At 39.1% G+C, this 23,310-nt stretch overlaps 1 protein-coding gene across 1 annotated transcript in view; it reads right to left on the reverse strand.

Annotated features, from left to right (window-relative positions):
- The window catches only part of cpne2 (copine II), a 55,364-nt gene that overhangs the window by 14,618 nt on the left and 17,436 nt on the right, over positions 1 to 23,310 (reverse strand). The window contains exons 9-14 of the mRNA XM_063912035.1: positions 22,611 to 22,697; positions 20,571 to 20,630; positions 9,532 to 9,665; positions 8,670 to 8,724; positions 7,996 to 8,047; positions 6,022 to 6,155 (exon numbers count right to left, since the gene is read on the reverse strand). Of these exons, the coding sequence (XP_063768105.1) occupies positions 6,022 to 6,155; positions 7,996 to 8,047; positions 8,670 to 8,724; positions 9,532 to 9,665; positions 20,571 to 20,630; positions 22,611 to 22,697 (522 nt within the window). The remainder of the gene's footprint in view (positions 1 to 6,021; positions 6,156 to 7,995; positions 8,048 to 8,669; positions 8,725 to 9,531; positions 9,666 to 20,570; positions 20,631 to 22,610; positions 22,698 to 23,310) is intronic.

The raw sequence follows: 23,310 nt of genomic DNA on the forward strand, positions 1-23,310 counted from the left end.
CTTCCCTCAGTACAGCATGATGGGGTAAGTAGTATGTCTGAGTGTCTTGCGGTGATGCACGCTCCTTTGGCACATCCTCAGCCATTCCTTGCTTTAGGTAGTCTTCCACGACTTCGTTGTATCTGCTGTACAGAGTGACATCTTTGCTCAGTTTCCTTTTCAAACTCTCCAGTCTCTTTTTGGCTATGCGGTAGTTGTCTTTAAGTGGTGGATGATCTTGTCGCCATGGCAACTCCACTTGGTAACGCCCGTCCTTGAGAATGGAGGTTTCTTCAAACCGCTGCAATGCTTCCGCATCCTCTGGGCTCTCAGGCTTCTCACTTGTGATGCCCAGGGACTCGAGCTCCCAGAACGCATGCAGTTGTTTGTCCATCTGTGCATCGTTGCTGAGCAGTATGTTCATGCATGTTGACTCCGTCATGCTGGACACTGCCATTGGGCCTTGCACTGCCCATCCAAATGTGCTCTCTAGTGCCACTAGGCTCTTGGTCAGTCTTTCCACTCGGCCAGACACTATCTGCCAGTAATAATCAGAGCCAATTAGCACAGAAAGTTCTGGTTTGTAATCTCCATCACAGTCAGCTAATTGGAGACCTCTTCTTTTCATCTCTTTCTGTATGTGTTCACCTGGAACCCTCATCAGTGCTGTGCACACTTGTGGGGTCACAACAGCTTCTATCTCAATTCTCTTCTGCTTATCCCACACATTCTCCAAGCTGAGCTTCACTATGTTGCGACTCACCGTTGTTGGAGCAGAGGAGCCAAATGTGTGAAGAGTAAGCGTTCCTTGTCTGGTAACAGGTAGCTGTAGCTCCTTCACTACATTCTCATGCACAAAACTCCCCTGACTGCCTCCATCTAGCAGGCAGCGGACCATCTTCCTGCTTGTGGGCCCAACGGCCCATGCCTTGGTGGTCTGTAACAGCACTGTGTTCTCTGCTTTAGGAATTACTGAGCTTACAAGTGTGTCTGTGTTGGTTGACACATCAGGTGGGGGTGCCAGATTTTTCTCACACACGGCTGCATGATGCCTGCCACCACATGTGGCACATGACACACCCTTCGTCTTGCAAAACTTAGCAATGTGTTTGGATCCCAGACACACAAAGCACCTGCCTAGCCTTTTCAGTTTTTCTTTGCGTGCTGGCACATCGTGGTCTGGACATTTCTCGGATTTGTGTTCAGCACTATCACAAAACAAGCAATTGTTGACTTTCTGTTCAGTAATGTGTAGCGCAGCTGCAGATGTCATATTTGGTTTCTTTATTTTCATGTCACTAGCTGAATGTGATTTGCTGCTGAATTTATTAGTGAACTGGCTTTCTCTCTGATTAAATGATTTCATCATCTGTACAGTTCTCTCTCGGGTCTGAACATCTGTCTGGAGGAATGTAAGCACATTGTCCACTTTCCACTCATCATTGTCACCTCTTTGACGGCTGTATTCAAGAGCCATGTCATCTGGCATCATCTGGAGCAATATTGGGCATAACATTCCACCATAGGTGTCTGATACCACTCCTAATGATTGTAGGCTTCTGGTTTGAACTTCACATTCATCATACAGCTGTCTTAAGGCAGTGACATCAGATGATCTCTTTACAGGAGTGAGATTCAGTAGCTTTGACATATGTGCATTTACAATGAGATCTTTCCTTCCAAATCTTTTTTGAAGTAATTCGATTGCAGCATCATAATTACTGTCTGTCAGTGTGAGCCCTGCTACTGACTTTGCAGCTGTTCCAGTAAGATACGTTTTCAGGTAGGTAAACTTCTCTTTCTTGCAGAGTGCACTGTTGTTATGAATAGCAGTCTCATACTGGCTCCAAAATTCCTGCCATAAGCTTACATCTCCGTTGAACTTGTCAATTTGTAATTTTGGCAGTCTCACTGTCTGTCTATTTGCAGTACTAGCATCACTTTGCCGAGTAGGCGGGGGGTTACTCACAGTCTCGCTGATCACTCGGTGAGCACGCGTCTTTACCTCAATGAGGCGGTCTCTGTAATCTTCTGCGAGTTCAATCTCCGCCTCCACATCTTCCAGTGAAGTGTGTTCCTCCACTATGTTGTCAAGCTCGCGCAAAGTGTCCTCCTTTGTCGACAATACAGCTAACATCTCCCGCACACGGTTGAGATCCCTCTGTTGGTCTTCCTTTCGCAGTTCAACATCAATCTGGTTGATCACTCGCGTAGTGGAGCTACGAATCGTCCGACGTTTCCTTCTCGCCCTTTCTCCTTGCTCCGCTACAAGTGGTCTCTCTTCAGCCGGGTCGTCAGCCATCTCGTTCTAATTCCCGGGTTTCGGCACCAAAATGTTCTGAACTAATGTTGATGGCTACTAAAATAACGAAGGGAGACGTCCGTTCATTTCAGATGTTTACTAAAATAAAGAACTTAACATATTTACAGCGAGTGGTTGGCTTGAATTGTCAGCATCCTTAACAACATAAAACAAAATGGTCGCTGTACGACCTACAACACTGCGTATGTGACGTAACACGCACAATGTCCCATGGGTAATGAAGTCCATTTCAAGTCCATTTCCTAAGTATATCCCAACTTAAATGACCTAAAGTCCCTTTTTAATCTAATCCCATATCTGAAACATGAACTGTTATTCTTAACACTTACTTATAAATTGACTAACTTATTAAATGTTGCTTTTAACTATTCCTTTTAAATCATCTGTTCTAAATAAATTCTCTTCCTAACAAATAAATTCACAACACAGCCAGGCTAACAGCCCTGTGAAACCACAGTCCCATGTTCCAGTTTTCACTGTCTATGGAACATGTGTCTCATCTTGTTTCAGGTGTAGCTGATGTAGAATGTTAATCATACAATCAAACACAAACAATAACTGGAACAATAAATATAAATGCGTCCCAAAACTATTTGTTCTGAGATACCATACGCATTTGATTATCTTTTACTTAAGACAACGTAAATATGAGGGTTACCTTTGTTCCAACCTTACAATAATGGTTTGCATATAGTCTAGGTTAACCTGAATGTATTATTTACACTCAGTCAATAAGAACAACTCTCTTTATGATTCAAGACAACTTTTTTTTTTTTTATGGTATGCTCCAGCTACAGAAAATGGCTTGCACAGAGTTAAAATATGAAGGTTAATCTGAATAAATTATTGACATTATGTCACATATTTTGTGCGATCAATTACTGATGTTTTGCTGGTATAATGATTATCATTTTCTCTATCTTACTACATTTTTATGGCAATCCAGGGAGTAGTTGCACCACTAGCATAAAATAGCTAACCAAGGTGGGAGAGGAGAAAAACAAGTAACTAAATTAAAGGAAAAAATGTGATGGAGCGTGCTTCCCTATCCTGCTATTTAGCTGTGAGACTTTCAAAATGTGAGAAATGCAGAGAAGAGGTGTGAGATGGAAGAAGAGATTATAGAAGTTGTCACTCCAGTTTGTCACCGTCCTCCCTGGCACTCCCTGGTCAACATGACAGCAGTCAGAGCCAGCAGATGTACACGCTTGTTTGTCCAGTCAGAGTAAATACATTAGTATTACACACTGCACTGACAGGCACTCACTGCAGACTGCTCCTTTACTACTGGAGTAAATGAAATTATGTATTGCTATGTTTCTGTTTCTTGGTGAAATGTACAATAGGATGATAACAAATATGATCAAACCATTGTCTGTATGGGAATGTGAAGGATTGAGACAAACACAGGACCTTTACAAAGGCAAAGAAGAAAAGAGAGTGATGTCCCAGTGCCTTGTATAAATGGTAATGTAGTACATAGTTAATGACTGCCCACAACCCAGAAACACAGGCATCTGGGAAGCAAACCAGGAACAAAGGAACATATCACTGGACAGAATCCTCAAGGGAAATGCTTAGAAGCCAGTGAGAGTACACAATGGGAATTTCCAAATAATGAATGAAAATTGCACCGGATAGGCTTAAGATGCCAAGTAAGTGAGATATCAGAAGACGAAGGAGAGGATATCAGTTCAAATAAAAAGCAACCCCTAAAAAGTACTTTGAGAGTGCTGAGAAAGGAAGCAAATATTGTGAAGACACGAAAAGTAACAGGTTAGTGGAAAAACACACAATGCAGTGTCCTTTAAGCATATCAAGATGATGTGAGGGATCAGGGGATCATCAAACACATTTCCATTAATCTTGAAGGGGGCATATTTATCCTTATTCCATGAAAATCCAACGAACTGTCGATGAGACATTTTGTTAAAAGAAAATATAGGGTCACCCTCATGGTGGATAAAAGCTAATCCATCAAGATGTAGCATGTCTGATATTTCAGACTATTACCTCTCCAAAAACTAGAGGGGATAAAGGAAGTAACAAACAAACACACACACACACACACACACACACACACACACACACACACACACACACACACACACACACACACACACACACACACACACACACACGCACACACACACACACACATACCCACTACTCACACACACCATGGCATGTAGCACAAAGAGACGGCCCATTGCTGCCCTAAGGCGCTCATCTTGCTAAAAAAAAGGTAAACTGAATAGAGCCTTAAACATCACAACACTACCAAAACCCAGTTATTTTTTACATCTATCAACACTGACAAACTAAAGAGTGATCGTGCCTGCTCCAACTTAATAGAGGCAGTTAAACTAGGAAAGGCTACTTGTGGAGGATGGTACAGGACAGGTACCAGAAAGAGAGATCGGGACACTTTATCTGTAAATGCATCTCAGACACCATCTTATCCACAGCAACTTTAAATTAAATTGTATCACTAACCCAAATAAATATAAAAAAGAATACTTACATTAAAGAGCAGAAGATCAAACCAACGAGGGAAACGATTATTGTGCAACCGTGATATACAGTAGTTTGTTTATAGCCTTTACACTTTTGGTTAAAAAAGCCTTTAAGTAGTGTTACTATGTGGATAACATTCTGCTGAACAAAACGTGTAAGTGATAAACGTGTGTTTGCCAAAGAGTTATTTGCTGCTCAAATCCAAAATCCATTGAAAAAGCTCACATTGGGTAGCGATGCTTCATCCCTGCAACACTCTTTATATAGCGATAACAAACCCAACTCAACCTAACCTTTGACCTTTTGCAACTCTTATGCCAAATTATCTACTTCAACATAATACTGCTCTATAAATCAATAGCAGATCACTACGCTCCCCACAGGATCACTATGCATTTGGGTCGTGACCTGTGCAAATATTGGCAGGATACATGCGCCAGTTAATATTGATTTCCCCATTTCCCCAGACAGTGAAGCAAACTTTAGGGTTCGGTGACAGTTTCCATTTTCATATCGTTCAATTGTAGTTTTTCAATATTGCCTATTACTAGGAGGCAGCGTGAGTGGGAGGTGATGGGGGCAGTATCGTCACAGCTTCCCAGTGAAATGACAGCATGGAAGACAAAGAAAAACTTAATATCATGTTTTGGGGGATATTATGGGTCTTACTCAGACATTTCTCTTGTAGAGGACATGATTAGTAAAAGAGATGTCCCGTTGACATGCAGACCACTAATTTATGAGCACACATGCTGGTTCACAATCCCTCTGATGCTGTCTTATATCATAGCATGTTCTGTTCAAAATCATCTTCTTATCTTTAAAGGTATAGTAGGTAGTGGGGCCCTCCCTAGCTCAAGGAGCGAGAAAGGAAGAGAGAAGGGCTGCTCTCGACTAAAGATTTTTCTAGTCGACCATTAGTCGTCAATTCAGCCTATTTGTCGACTAATTGTCGCATGTATATGACATACAGTATCATGATTATTAATATCATGTATTTCTTTTTTTCCCAAAATGAGTCAGTTTCAAAGGCTGATAAAGAACGTTATTATAACAGCATGGTACATTGTGCTTCTCATAAAAGATAAAATAAGACTGAAATATATGTATTATATATAATATATGTATATAATATATTCATGAACTGAAAAGTTATTAAAACATAGAATGGTAGACAAACAGGTTATGCTGTTGTCACATACCGCTGCTTTTTCTTGTTGAAGTGCCTGGGCAGCAAAACGTGCCACATGGTTGATGATTGGAGCAAAGTTTGTTGGACCATAGAAGCGAATGTGAGGGAGACAGGCAGAGTAGGCCTGGGCAATACCCTCCACACCTACACGGAGAGAAATACATAATTAATTTGCGGTTCAATGGACATTAATGGTTTGAGAAATGGTGATGGCAGTAGAGAGAATGTGAGCAGAAGCGGGGCTTAAGGAACTTGTTACGGTGCATGCTGTATTGGCCCCATGGATGAGAAGGATCACCAGAAGATCCAGGTGTTTTTGAATTCGAGAGTCTGGCCATTTTGGCTTCAGGCTGTACTGAGCAATGTTCATAGTAAATAACAGTGCCCCACCCCCAACGCTTTATCCAAATCTCTTTATACTTCCATATGGAAAGACATTTTAACCAAGGGCCAGCAGCTGACGATGATTGTTTGTCGCCAGCTTCTTCCGACTCGAATCAGCTTAAACAACCACACAATTAGAAGTGTGAATGAGGTCTTTTGTCGAACACTCTCCCTGTCTCAATCACCTGCAAGGCTTTTTGTTTTACGTCATTCAAAATATGGCATATCAACTAAAGAAAAATTAAAAGGAACTTTTGCTCAATTATAATCACCATTTAAGTAGCTAGAATGTTGTTTCAAGCAGTTAGGGTAGCACTGCTCTACTCTGAATCTGTTTGTTTTTTTAATTGCTTTTTCCAAGAAAATATGAGCTGCAGAGCTTTCTTAAATAGTTTGCTAACCTTATAAAGAAAGTGCATTTGTAGAGGCACATGTTTTTATAAACCAGGACTTTTTTGACAGAAGTATGTGCACATATGTTTTGACCTTTTTTTTAATTTGGTATAACTTCCTGCTTCTTGTCAGGCTAAAATATTCACACAATGTGCAAAATACAGATGAATTACAAATATACTCTATTGTAGATAAATCAAGGGAGGGAGATTTAAAAATATATATATAAAGCATATATTTTATAACACCTAAACATGGACCTGATGATGATGCTAAATGGAATATCAGGGGCTCACTAACAGTTACAATTATTCTGACGGGAACATGAATGAGGGAACTTAATGTCATCCATCCTACAGAACCACATTACAACCTAACTGTGACTCTAGAGAATATTCAAGATAATACCATAATCATAAGAATGTATCACCCGAGGACCATGAATGTCTGTACCAAATTGAAAGCCAATTACATCCCAATTAATATATTTACAGTATTCAACAGCAAAGAAGCTGTGAATACATATATGTGAATGCACCACTCTACACCATATCTTGCCTTGGTCAGGAGCAACTCTTTGGTAGCGTAGCATGCATGGCATTCATATGGCCAATTTAGAGAAACATCTTGTGTAGAAAGTGTAGGTGAAGTGTGAAGGTGTTATTTACTCACAGATGAGAACAGCACCTGCTCCTGTCAGATTCTCTTTTTTACTGCTTGCCACCCATTCTAGTTAAGCTGAAGAAGACTGTAGCGGTGATGCTTAGCTCTTTATTAGTGTATTATAATGTCACAATGGCATTAAAGCCATATTTAAATGTAAAAAAAGAGAAAATGGGATTATATTCTACTGTCACTTGAATCTCTTGCATATTTCTATTTTAGAAGTTTACAACCTATAAGCAGATAAGCGACTTTGCTTTCAGCGGATGCTATTATGCTGTGCTATGCTATGCTATATACAGTTTGTCGACATTTGTATTGGCCAATCAATCAATCAAAGTTTATTCATACAGTATATCCTAGTATCACACATTTCACATCTGTCTCAGGGGGCTTTACAGTGTACATACAGAATACTAATACGACCCTTCTGTCCTTAGACCTTCAAGAAGACTCAAGGGATCCATTTGAGAAAATAAAAACCAATGCATGATTTAAAATAGCAGCATGTTCATGGAAGGAGCGCAGGACTACAGTTACTCACCTGAACAGAAGGGGTTTGTCGGGTCAAAGTTGATGGCAAATTCGTGTGACACCTGAGTAGACAGGAACACAGACCATGATATTGCTTCTTTATTATAATAAAACATTAAAATACTGTCCGTTTTACCACACTTTCTCCCTCCCTCCCGCTCTCTGTACGGCTCTCTTTTCTCTGTCCTTTACCTCAGCTCAGTGCCATGGCAACACAGATGGGTTGACAGTTGCGTAATCATGTGAATATGCATGCATGTATAATACTACTAACAATTGTATCTTCTGAGTGTGTGTGTGTGTGTGTGTGTGTGTGTGTGTGTGTGTGTGTGTGTGTGTGTGTGTGTGTGTGTGTGTGTGTGTGTGTGTGTGTGTGTGGTGTGCGTGTGTGTGTGTGGTGTGTGGTGTGTGTGTGTGTGTGTGTGTGTGTGTGTGTGTGTGTGTGTGTGTGTGTGTGTGTGTGGTGTGTGTGTGTGTGTGTGTGTGTGTGTGTGTGTGTGTGTGTAAAATGCATGTATTATATTGTATAGGCATTTTTTTAACTGTAAGTTTGCATGTTGAAACCCCCTCCCCTATGTGTTGCGCACACACTGTTCCCTATATGTATCAAATATGCCTGAAAACACACATACACACATAAACAATAATAACAACAACAACACCAAGAAACACACACACACATACCTTCCAGTCTGGTGGGAGTTGGGCTCCAAATCCCAGAGCAGGAAACATTTTGTCGCTGAGGAGGAAACCATGACAACAGATTTTGAACGTTAGTTAAACCTGCTTGTTTGTTCCAATTCAATAAGCTGGATAGACAGAAAACACAATCCTGTTACCTTTTACATTAAGAAACAAATTCAAGCATATTTAAAGAGAAACCAGCAGGATAAATAAGCAGTTTGAGAATATGGCTTCTCATCAACAGAAGAAGCACCTGCTTTCTGAAGGGCAGGATACACAAAACAGTGGTTCTTGGGTATGATGGGATTTGGATAAACCAGTTTATTGTTACTACATAGTGACGACAGTACAAACTTTTTTTTTACACTCTTTTTGTAAAGACACATCATCATAACAATCTTTTTTATATGGCCCCAGGCCCGTTTCATCTCATGCTTTTAGTCTTTGAGTGGTCCAAAGCAAACAGACAAGGTGAGTAAACCCAGTTAAAATACTCAATAAAGCACATTTGAAGCAGTGTTTGTGTAAAAGTACTAATGTGCCATTCCTGCTGAATATCAAAATGTCTAATTTGAAAAAAGAAATGTCAATATAGCAAAGCGTCTGACTTCAGCCAACAGGGATGAAGGCATTACATATTAAACAAATTGTTATATGGGGTGAATTTAGGACCATTGCTTGAAAACAGTCGAAAAACATTTGGGATAATATAAGGCATATATTACACAGGTGTAGTCGTTTTCATCCATTTTATTGCAGAACTATTACATATGATACCATTATGTATTATATGTATTATACATATTATACTTTACATTAGGATAAGTGTATTTCTGTATGTGTCAGCATAGAAGATACTCACGTATCATAGTCCTGTATAATTTGTCCCACAGCTAAAATGGCAGCGAGATACTCGTTGCTGCCAAGTGGGTTAATGTAGTGGAGGGAGGACGGCTCTCGAGGGTTCCCATTTGATGCTGTAAAGTCTATTCCAACCTAAAGAAATACAAAGAAGTGACAGATAAGAGGTCATTTTAGAAAGCTGTAGTGCTTTTACATTAGGGATGTTCTGATGAGCTCAGGATAAGTTAATTGTTGAGGGTTGTTATCTGTGCTTTAAGAACCTTATCCACAAAGTAAAACAAAGCAGAATCACCTACTATAGCAAACTGACAGGTGAATAAATGAGGCAGCAGCAACAGCAAACAAACAGGAATGGTTGAATCTCTTTTGACATAAAATAAACATTTCTCAGTTTTATTGATTCCTTGCTGTGCAGTATATTCTGATGGGAATATAAAGGGTACATCAGTTCATCTAGTTACTACACAAGCTGTGATTTGTAATACTGTTATTCATTTCAACTCCACTCTCTACAACTAGCTGTGGGATGATGAATTTAATGATAGCTCTCAATGTGAAACATGCTGCTTTATTTGATGCCATCACTTAGATGGAGCCACTAATGGTTTGATGATTGATGTGTTTCTCTATTAAAAGGATTAGTAAGCAGTTTTATGTTAAACAATATTACTATAACTAACTGTCTTCTCTGGATTCACAAAATGTAGATGTAATGTTCTCATTCTTGTCCAAATAACCTCTGGTTTTAGATCTTTTTAAAACTGCTCGCTTTTCTTCATGTAGGACTCAGTGATGCTTTTTTATTCATTTCTGCCATTCATTACGCAATTTGAAGCAAAGGTCTGAAAGTTTAAAGAAAATATGAACTGGAGTTGCTGGTAAGTTTTCAAATCTGTGTCTGAGCTAGAACAACCCACAATTTTAGAGTAAACAGATAGTAGGATTTTGAGAAAAATAGCTGGTTTGAGAGCCAATTAGCATCATTTATTCTATATTGTGATTTATTTCTGAAGTCCAAAATGCATGTTACTGCTTTTTTGTATCAATAAATAGCCATGATATGTCAATGCATTCCTTAAACCATATAAAATACCCAAGTAACAACCCCTTGGGGATGGAAAATTAAGTTAATGTCTTAAACTCAAAATACGAAAATAAGACTTATTTTATAAAAGTTTGTAATAAAATGACCCTACTTCTCACTGAATTTACTACCTTAAACATGAGATTATGGACTCAATTGCTGGTTTCAAGTCTTGTTTAATATAGCATTGTGTTCATTGTTGAAATTGGAATGATCGCCCCATTTAACAAATGCATTAGGGCTACCTTGTGAAAGGTTGTTACAACAATGATGTCTGTTTTTGGTTTTTTTTTTAAAGTGGGTTTCTTTTCAGCAAAATGTCTTTTTTAGCCCCACCCTCTTGCCGAAACACGGTTATTTAAAACAAAATGGCTACCAATGTTAGTGCACCAAACGGTGACGTGACTGGCTGCATCCACTTCATTAATACAATGTATCAATATACCTATAAACCTGGTAAATAACAGGTTGGACAAATAATTGACAAAAAATACACCTTTACCCACTGAATGGATTCATAATTCATCATCCTTCAAAACTTCAAGGTCACCGAGCAAAGACTCAATGTGTTTTTCCTTATTCTTGAGAATGCAACACTTCCAGCTGTGTCTAAAAAGACTAATCTAGGCTAATGATGTCCCTGAAACCACAGAGATGACCACAGGGTGCTACTGCTATTAAAGAGTATATACAAATATGAAAACACAGATGCTTTAAACACATGTACCCAATATAAAAATACACACACACACACACACACACACACACACACACACACACACACACACACACACTCACAAATGCTCGCACGCACACACACACACACACACACACACACACACACACACACACACACACACACACACACACACACACACACACACACACACACACACACACACACACACACACACACACACACACACACACAGCCTAACATAATATGAGATTAGGAGTGACAAGCTTTTCCTCTGGCGATGAATGACGGTCTGTGAGCTGACAATGACCCGACCCAGAGCTATATAGATACTAAGAGTTGCGACACTTCCATAGACCTCCGTTGTAAAAAATGGAGGCGCCTACTTCCGGGGTATGGACATCGAGATAGTTCCAAACATTGGCATTTGGGCGTTGGACCCCGTTCACTTACATTGCGGCTCTTCGATTAGTTCCAGAGGTAAGTTGCTGAAATATTGACCTCTTTTGAATTAACAACTGTTTATATTGTATCACAGGCCCTTTATGATGCTTATACTGGTCTTCATTTGTATATGCACAGCGTAAATAGCTATGTTTTATTTCTGTTGTTACAACCAATTTGCAAGCATTGCCTGCTAGTTAGCTAGCGCAACTTTGCCAGCTGTGAAGGTAAGAGTTTGGTAATGAATCGTTAGTGACTTTTATATTAATTAGGTTGGATAACTAACAAGCAGGATTTGGATTGATTTTCAGGGGGGGGTTAATTTATTTTGGCTTTTGGCTTTTATCTGTTGAACCTGACCGTGTCAGCCATCGTTAGTTGGCTTTGTGTGTGATATAAGATTAACTGCTAGCACTAGTAGAAATAACGCGGCGTTTGTGATTAATATTTCATTTAATATTTCATTGACTTTTGGGATATAGTAACTTTTCATTATGTTGACTGTACTTACTGTACTATGTTTTTTGTACTGTTCCGTGTTAACTTGATTGGTGAAGTTAGTGTAAGGGATGTCAACTCATGAACGAAGCGTGAACACTCAGGTTCCCGTGATATATCTCAGATACTGTGAGGAAACTTTGTATTGTAATGTACATACTAGTTTAATGTTAACTAGTTTAATTTAACCAAATAAACACTTTCAGCCTCATGTCAACCAAGGCAGCTGCTGCTGGCGGTGAACGGCAGCTGATTGTGGCAGAGGCTGGTATGGAATTTATAAGCAAAATCACAAATCAATAAAACAGCCCAGTTACGTTAAAATGAAAATCATGAGACGTCTATCATCAGATGAATGATATGGAAAGCAAAAGTTCAGTTAGAACTACTAAAGCCAGTAGTGTGACCCAGTGGCGGCTGGTGGAGTTTTCTCCAGGGGGGGCTATAACTCCAAAATGTATTAAAAAAAATTAAAAAAGCACGCATACATGTACTAAGGTTTCAAACGAGTGTATTTACATAAATGAAAACAACAAAAACAACATTATAGATAGATAGATAGAAGTGCAAAGAGAAACAAGTGCGATATATAGAGTATGTACAGTATATGCAGTTAAGAGTGATTATGTAAAGATAAGGGCAGTATAAAGAGGTGGGAATAATTGGCATAGTATAAACAGATGTAGTATGAACAAATATACAGATGTGCTATATTACTATACAGATGGCCAATATACATATATAATAAATATCTATCTATCTATCTCTATATCTATCTCTAGATATATCTCTATATCTATATATTTAAATAATATATATCATATATAACATGGACAATACACATACTATGACAGAAGGCTGTGACGTCAGCCCCGCCGCCAAATCCAGCTGCATTCAGCTCGGGGCGCAGGAAAGGTGCGCCCCAACATCGTCCTATCTCTTGTATTGAAGAGGAGCTACTGCGCATGTACAACTTTTAACGAGAGTCTATGGGCAAAGATTCCTGCGCCCCAGGGCGGAAATACGTCACCAATCAGACAATGTCAATGAACGAAACAACTTTACTCATCATTAACTATGAAATATTTATTTTGCACATCTAAAAAAATATATACATATATTTCAAAATATTTTATTTTATTATTTCATTTTTATTTAATTTTTTTTATGTCTTATTCAAGGAAATGTGGTGAGAGGTGAGTGGTGGGGCGGCGCCCTAGCGCCCTCTATTGGCCAGCCACCACTGGACCCAGTGGCGCAAAACGTGGGTATACACTATATGTGATGCATAGGGGCGCCACACCAGGGGGGGCGCCAAAGCGATGGTAAATATATATATATATATATATATATATATATATATATAAAATAAAATAGTTATTTTCTTTATGTTTCTGCTGTTTTGCGTTTCTAAATAGTTTCTGCATTTCGTTAAGGTTGTTTAACATAACATTTTAGAGGACTAACATGCTAGAGGCGCCCTATCTCATAAGATTCCATCATAGAATTTTAACATAGAAGAGGGAGCAGGGGCGCCGCGAGCGCTGAGCGAGCAGGCACTAGTAGAGAGTTGACGTCCATGAGAAGAGATGGATAAAGCAAAAAAGCTGTCGGGGGCTGAAAATAGGAAAAGAAAGAGGGAAAAGGACATGGCATGTCAAGGGATGCGTCAACAGTTAAATAATGGTGAAAGGCAACAGGTAGGATGATTTAAAGTGTGACGTGACAAAAGCTACATTATTGTTAACAGAGAGGGTTCTAAAGGATCTTTGTTTGTTACTTTTGCACTTTAAGGCATTATGTTGCATTGGTTTTAATGATAATGTTAATGTTTGTAACTGCTTATTATTTAATTATGGTAGGCCTATAGTGGCTGATGTACTTTAAAATAAACCCTTATTATTTAAAGACTTATTTATTTATTATTACTATTCTTTTTTTGGGGGGGAGTGGGAGGGGGCAAAATTGTTGCTGCATACCCCCCTGACACTGGGTAGCTGTGCCGCTGGTGCAACCAATGCTAACATGAACACTAAGCTTTCCCCCCAAAAATGTAAAACTAATCTAAGTAATACACAGCTTTCTGTTGTCACCCTGCCTCTCTAAATGCAAAACTGACATTAACAAATATGCAATAATGCAAAAAGAGCTGAAAAAGTGCTTATGTGTGTGTTTTCTTTAATATTTACCATTCAATAACGCAATCGCTGCTGTCTGTCCCATAGAATAACATGACAGCGTTTGTTTGGAACTATCCGGGCTTACATGAACCACGTGACTGCCCTGGCGGCACATCAAAGAGTGTCGCAACTCTTAGTATCTATATAGCTCTGAACTGACCCCCCCCCCCCCCCATCAGCTTTATTATTGTCTAAACTAAAGCATCTCCTTTCTTTCTTTCTTAGTTTGGAGTGTTATGAAACAATAGCGTTCTGGTTCAATGGAGGACAACAACCGAGAAAAGAGAAAATAGAGAGACAGTAGGAGAGAGCAAAGGTACTAGATGTGTTAGAAAATTGGGCAAATGAGCTGAACAATGGAAGAGAGGTTAGGGCATAGATAGCAGCAGGGGCAGCAAGAGTGACAGAAATAGAGATGTGGGGGGACATAATAAGGGTGCTGCTGCTGCGTATAAGTGTGAGCATGTATGGTGGTCCTGAAAATACATATGTATGAAGACTGAATTGCATACTAGTCTTAGTTCAGGGTGATGAGCAAATAGGACATTTCTCTTTCATCACAGCTAGTTTATTTAAATTAAACAACATAATAGATGAAGGGTTGCTGAGTGTTTTGCAAGTTTGCCTTACAAAAGGATGTATAAGATAGTGTAATGAGCATTGCAAATTATTGCTTTGTAAATTGAGAAAATTATTTACTTTTGCAATGTTCAAATTATTGTGGATTACAGTAGAAATTGGGCAATCATTACAATACAAAATGTACTGAATAGCAATTTATGGCTGTTTGCCTAAGGTCGTTCAATCAAGGTACCTTCCTCCATTTTTAAAAATAACTCTATCATCATGTATACTAATGAACAGCCATGTGTTAACCTTTTGTCTGCTTTGTATTTTCCATACCACACAACATTACACATCTCAGACTCAGCTTGAGGAGACCATACATCTTTGATCTTAGTGACAGCAGCACATGTTTCAGAATTGAATCAATTAGCAAATTGGTGTATTAACTCATGGAGGAAAGTTCACTTTTGCATTGCTCCCCTGTTAAACTGTAGTGAACTTATTCAAGTTCCTACATAGTGAAGCAATACAAACCCTGTTCAAGTTGGGTAGTATTTTTGTGTAGTTGCCTAAACGGTTGCTTATCTTGTTGTCCAACAATTGATAGGATTTCCGTAATGTCATAAATACCATTAAGATTATGTGGGCCAAAGACTGTGCCGCCTTCTCGGAGAAACTGCCATAATGTTTCACAGGTTTGTTCTTGACTTCCTTTCCCCAGGGACAGGTCATCTTGAATGAGACCCAGAAGGATTTTTCAGAGTTACTTTATACACCCAGCCAACATGCTCTCAGCCTTGAACAGCACTCCCAGGCCTGGATTTAGAAAGCTATCCCTGGCATACTTGTTCCTGGTGATTTTTTTTTTTTTTTAAATCTTCTTTAGCTGCTCATTGGTGTCTCCACAAGGAAACATAGGAGTTATTGTACTGAATTCAAAGTAGCTGGAACAACATCTCTGTTCTGTTGTTTTACACAGGAAGCAAGCACATTAGAATGTACTTAAAAGGGAATAAAATGTAATTGCAACCCATTGAAACTCAAGTAAATTATGGCTCTAAAGCAAATTAAATCTCCGTAGGACTATTTCAATTACCAAATGAACCACAAAACCCTTTTTACCGGCAATTACAATTTTTCAGCCTTGGTTTTAATTCATTTTGAGTTACTAGGAACAGAACAGTCGATGGCACCCGAAATGTTACAGCATTTTTCCTCGAGCTTCCTCTCCGATGACAGATATTATTCGTTTGATGGCTGTGAATTTGACGACAGTGGGAGCTGACACCATTCTGTTTCCAACTTATTCCTTGCCGGGAGCTTTTAGTAATTGCTCACACACATGTAGACTAAACACAACATGACAAACCCATAGTTTCAACAAGGAAGTGTACAGAATTAAAATAAACAGGGGAGACAGAGCAACATGTTATTACTCTATATTTCAGAGCAGCAATGTGACAGCAAACGTCTGTGGCTGAAATAAATTAGAAGGATTCTACTGCTGCCACATTACTGTCAAATAATTGACATGCTGACATTCCTCAGCTGTGGCTTGTAGAGTATCAGCCGATTCTCGCGCCAGGACCTCTCCGACTCATGTGCAGTTAAACCGCCAGAGTGATGGATGGAGGGAATTCGGATGGTTGAGTGTGTTAGAGCTTTGTGGACATCTTCTGGAGTTACTCTATGTCTCACTCTAAGGTTTTCCCAGTGACAAACACCTTGTCACACACTTGAAACAGATACAGGAGCAGTTGCTATAGGGCCTCATATATAGCCCTTATGGTCCAAATAATGAGAGCCTCGACCCCCCCCCCCCACACACACACACACACACACACACACAATCACACACACACACACACACACAAACACGCACACACACACACACTCACTCACAGAGCCCCACCACTTATGATATTATGTGTGTCCATGCTACACCCTTCGCCCAAGTTTCATGCAAATCAGTTCTTTTCCTGCCGTTCATGTATGCACTGCAATTTTTGTTTTGCTTCTTGTGTAAATGGATTACAACTGCATTTCATGTGCAAACCTGTGTTGGCGGAGTGACATTTTTTTATCCTTGAAAACTAGGGACTCACAAGGGGCAGATAAAAAAAGGAATGATCACAATCATTAATATGAGGCTGAGATATCCTGACTTTCATGTCCTTGTATGGATCAAGTTCCAAAAACATTGGATCCTAAAATGTACATAATCCTAGAAACCCATACATTTCAACCCCCACACTATTTTAACAGAAATTCAAAGTACCATCAGATATTTTTAAGCTTTGGGAATGAAGAAATATATGACAGTCTCATATTTTGTCGATAATACACGGCCCTAATCCGCTGAACAATATGATAAATCTCGGATGTAAACTGTGAGAATTACATATAATATCTAAATGTCATAGACTACAGTAAAGAGCAGGATGAAATTGAAGAACAAACAGCTGTGTCTTTACTGATATCATCTGTCATCATCTTGAGCTGTGAAGATGCTTGTCTGTGCTCTCATTCAAGAAAAAAATGTTTCACCATGAATCCACAGGGACTGGGGCACGATGCTCTACACTGCTCTGAATGATATCAAACAGATATAAATAATAGCGTAATTCAGTTGAAATAAGTCGTTCACAAACAGCCCATCAGCAGTAGCAGGCTGTCTCTTTGTGTTGGAGTGTGTAACAGAGGAACGTTGCTCTCTTCTCCAGCTCCCAGAGCCCCGAGGAGAGACTTTCCCTTCCTGAAGATTAGGATTAGAGCCATACTAAGTCTGATTGAACATCGCAAAACAGCTCTTTCTGCATGTGTGTGTCACTGCTGGTGTGGCAGTGTGTACGTAAGGAGAAGATGTCATCGGTGACTGAGCGTCTGCGTGAGATTATGTGTGCCTGTGCATGTCTATATCATCCGGTGTGCAGGGAAGGTGAACGTTTGAAGGGTGCAGAGGTACATGTGATAGCATGTCTGTATGGAGAAGATACTGTGTCTGTGTGAGAGTGCCAAAGTCATGGTTTGGGAGTTTGCATGTACAGTAAGTGTGAAAGCATGAGTGTGACGAGGATATTATGGGCTCACATGTGTGTATGTATGTGTATGTAAATGAGTTTGTAAGCAGGAGAGAGGCAGTATGTGTGTTAGTACAAAATTAGATGTGTCTGTGCATCAGTGAAAGAGCTGCAGGTCTGTGACAAAAGGCAAAAGATTAGGAGGGAGCAGTAAGGATTTAAGAGTTCCCATTCCGCCTTAAATTTGCTCATCTCACCACCACTAGAACAGGAAACTGCTCCAATTGCACTGAAATAAGCTCACTGCAGACATGCAATATTCTGAATGAGCATTTCTGCTGGTCTTCATGTTGGTTTTCAATATTTACTTAACTAAATAGAGCATCTTCAAATTCTCTTCAGAACTTCTTTGAAATGCTACTGCTTCTTTGTACTTCTGCTCCAGTCTTTCAAACATTACACAGGTTACAAGATTTTAACTATCCAACAGGTTTTCATTAATATTTTCTTATATATTTTACCATTTTTAATTACAACTTACACTACTCATGCAAAACTAATACATCAAACCGCAGATAGCTTTTGTCTTGTTTCAGATAATGGGCCTATTTAATATGCACTATGTGTTGAATAATCTGCTACCAAAGGAGCCCTTCAGTTGTTGAATATGCTGTAATGTTATCTCACCTCTGAAAACAACAATTCCAACAATAAGGTGAAGTAAAAAATAAATAAGATGCTGACAGTGAAGCTTGTCATTGTCATGTTGAATTTAAGAGAAACAACAATAGCTTTTTTTTGCCCCCTGGGGTAGCAGAGCACATCTCTGCACAACCACATAAGAGATGTCACCTCCAGATAACACCTCTTTTGTTCTCAACCAAGACCTGCTTGAGCCAGAAATACTCATCAACGATCACATCACAGCACAACCTTCTATAAGACAAAATATACAAGTGGTCTCAAAGAAATACCATGGTTGACCATGTTGAAGACATTTAGGAATAAAGACATTTATTTTCTTTGGAATTCAAATCCATTATGGGTCACTTCAGTATCTAGGGTGCAATGGTAACATGATCCTACAGTATTGCGAAATAGGTGATACTTGTGTTTATATTCTTATTAAGTTAGAGATTCTGACATTCACATAGTGGGGATAAAGGTTTAGTCAAAATGTCAAATGATTACATTGGTTTCAGTGAAATGATGTTTTGAATGTAATACTTTTCAGCATAACAATAAGCTCAAATTGTAATTCCTTCACCCACATAGCTGCACAGGACAACTCAGTAATGTTTTGTTCGCCTAAATAAAATTAGCATATTTGATTTAATAAAATTAAGCATAAAAAAGACTTAAATAAATGAGCTAAAACATGCTTTTCAGCACAGTTCCTTTAAAAAATGACTAATATAATTGCTCCATCATTAAGGGTAAAGCTGCAAATAAACTCAGGAATGGTTCATTTCTGATGACAAAAACTTGTTCAACCAATCACAAGAAGCATAACTGAATTGAATTGGTTGAAAAAAAAAAGTCTTCTGCTTTGGTGACTCGTGAAATAGTTTCCTATTTGCGGGTTTGATACCTCTACATTGGATTAATGTACTGTTGATCAAATCACAAATGAGACAATAGTTTAACAAATATTTTTAAAAAATACAAGGAGAAGGTGAAACACCAGAACACACTTCAAGGGAAACATCACAAAAGCAAGCATGTCACAAACGACTTTATCTGCTGCATCTGGAGCCAGTTCTAGCTCACAGAGCTGGGAAATTGTTGTACAGATAGGGAAGACAAAAAACGTGTGTACAGAATGTATAGCTGACACTGTGTATGTGTCTGTGTATCTTTCTCTTATTCCACGTGCCTTTTTTCTTAGTCTACAAAGATACATTACACTTGTGTGTGAGAATGTGTCACAGTAACAGAGAGCCAGTCTGAACCGTCCAAAGATTTGTCAGCACAGGAGCTGTATTTGTTGGACAAATACAGCAAAAAATAATATAACAATTCAATGTGTGTCTGGTGTGTGTGCGTGTGTGAGATTGGCTATTACAAAACAGGAGTCTTTCTCACTCACTCAGTTACACAAAGAGGTGTGACATCACCAGGGACACACAAGAGTTCCTCCTAACAAGAGACCAAAATACACTCTCTCCCTCCCTCTGGTCTCTCTCTTTATATCCCCATATCCTGATCTCACACTTCCTTTCTATTCCCATCTCAGAATATACATTTCTGGTATTTACATGTTTTTTTTCCCTGTTGCCTTTGTGCTCTCCTATTTCTACGATACAAAAAAGTGCCCTCATTTCAATGGTTCACAATACCCCATTACGCGCATATACTCCACTCCTTTCTCCGTCCCTCACACTTTTCCTTTCTGTATGTAAATGATTGTGATCCAACTTTCACCCCAGGGGATAGAAATATAAATTCTGAATGTTTTCCATCTGTTTTCAAGGCATGAGGAAACACGTATCTCATTACCACGTCATTGCAGCAGCAGAAATACACTCATGTGTATGATTTACTCACCGTAAACATGAGCTGGCATCCGCCCAATATGTAATCCAGGAAAGTGTAGTCTCTTGTTATCTAGAGAAACAACAGTCACAAATTAAAGTGAGAAGAACACCTAAAAATACTGGATATTGATTTGATTGATTATACATTTAGGAAACAAGAGAGGTCCTATTAAAAAATGCATGTGACCATCAATGAAACTATGAGACTGTTATTCTGGAAACAAGAGCAGGGATGATTATAATTCCTTTACTGATTCTAACTCGACAGACTAAACAACCGAACTAAACACGGCACATTGTAAAATACTTTTTCATAAGCTTAATTGTTCTAAAATTACAACAAATACCCCTCTTTTTCTGACTCAAGGTACCACCGATGGAGCGCCAATTACTATCTTGTTTGAACCAAATTTCCTCTCCAATTACGAGGAATACTTAGCATGGATTTTACTGCCATTAGTCTAATCCCTGCGGGCGGCCAACAAATATAATTACTGTATTAGCCGTTTTGTGCTGGTTGTGAATGTGTGTGTGTGTGTGTGTGTGTGTGTGTGTGTGTGTGTGTGTGTGTGTGTGTGTGTGTGTGTGTGTGTGCGTGTGTTTGTGTGCGTAAGTGTGCATACAAAGGCTTGTTCATGATTGTGTGCATGAAAAGAAGTAGAAGGAAAATAATCAATTATGAAGCTTGTCATCATGTGCACACAGTTTTAAAGTCAATCCAATAGGAACCTTAAGACTCAGTGTTCCAGCTTAATGTGTCCTCTGGGGGGCTCAAAACTGCTGCGCTAATAAGTCATTCAAAAGGCAATATGGACACCTACGAAGAAGTGTGTCAGCTGATGAAAACCACAATGGTTTCATTAAACTGTTGAGTTGGGAGAGCTTTTTTGACAATCAGGTGCGTTATTTTTGTTCCTCCAGTTCAGAATTTATTGGACAAAACGTATCCTATTCACAGTCTGGAATTCACCTCAAACAAATGACAGGATGAACTATACTTAAATCTGAGTAAATGAATTGAGGTTGATAAACTGAAAATGAACCAGCTCATATAACTGAGAGCATGAAACTGCAGCAATGCTTGTGTCCTTTTAAAATTATTCAAATTTGAAAGGAGTGGATCTCCATGCTTTACTGTATTTATTCACACATTAATTGCTTTAATGCCCTTATTGGGGATTCTGCAGCGGTATTACAATAAAATGATCCTAAAGTGGATTAACCAACTCCATATGGAGAGATGTAGAGAGGTGATGTGTGAAACGTGCTTCACATGGGATTCCACAAGTCGAAGTGACAGCTAATTATAGCATAACAGTGAGAAACCAGCCACCAGTCTTATCGTGGACATTATCTGCCCCAATACCAAAAAGCAGTCATTATTTGGATGCTAGCAAAGATAATATTGTAATGCAAACATGGATGCTACTAAAAGAAAAGACAAAACTAAATCTTGGTTTATTCAATCCTCATCACCCATTCATCCATCCATTCATCCATCATCATTCATCAATGTATTTATTTGTCCATCTATTGTCCATTCACCAAACCATCACCATCACATTACACATCTGTTCATCCATCAATTCATCACCCACCTATATATCCATCTATCCATCCATCCATCCATCCATCCATCCATCCATCCATCCATCCATCCATCCATCCATCCATCCATCCATCCATCCATCCATCCATCCATCCATCCATCCATCCATCCATCCATCCATCCATCCATCCATCCATCCATCCATCCATCCATCCATCCATCCATCTATCTATCTATCCATCCATCCATCCATCCATCTACCAATCCATCTATCCATCATTCAACAATGTATCACCCATTGTTTCTTCATCATCCATGCATCTTTCAATACATTACCTATTATCATCCATCCATCCATCTATGCATCCATCAATCCATTCATCTATCTATCATTTTATCCATCCATCTATACATCACCCATTCTTTCTTCATCATCCCTCCACCCATGTGGCCATCTTTGATCCATTATTCCGCACCCATCCATCATCCATCCATCCTCACCTTACATGACTTGACAATGATAAAGCCCGAGTTTTTATAATTCTTCTTCTTTTTCTGTTTCTTGGGGTTGATGCAGTCAAACTCCACCTGAAGAGATGGGAATACAGAGAAATTGAGATAACAATAAACAAATTACAACTATCAGTATCAGAAAAGAAGAATTTGAGAAACACAACATTTCAAAGAAGGAGGGGGGATGATGGTAACAGAAGAGATGACAGCACAGTTGTAAGGAGTAGTGAGATGGGGGGGAAATGAACAGACGACTGAGAGGCAGTGACTTGGATCTGCATGTATTCCACACACCTCCCACAGTCACTGCAACTTGACAGTCAAACATGGAGATGTATTATAAGCAAACAATTTTATAGTGGTGTAGTATACAGTTTATATGTGAACCTACATGTATGTAGAACAATTGAAAAAAACAATAAGAAAAACAAGGATAAGGACTATCTTAAATAGTTAGAAACCTATGTATTTGATGGAAAGAGAGTTATTTGACACATGCCCACAGCCACAAACTCACATTAAGCACACTCACATTTCTTCATTCAGCTGGTGATTCATACGACAGGTAGCTCTAAATGCCTTGTCGTGTTACTAGGGCTCAGTTAAATTCTGTTTTACATCTCAAAAGCACCTCTCACTTTCTCATCCTTCTTTTCACACCGTCTCTCTCTTTCCATCCCCCATCTTG

The sequence above is a fragment of the Eleginops maclovinus genome, chromosome 2 (genome assembly GCF_036324505.1).
Source record: "Eleginops maclovinus isolate JMC-PN-2008 ecotype Puerto Natales chromosome 2, JC_Emac_rtc_rv5, whole genome shotgun sequence".
In the NCBI taxonomy this organism is placed as follows: Eukaryota; Metazoa; Chordata; class Actinopteri; order Perciformes; family Eleginopidae; genus Eleginops; species Eleginops maclovinus.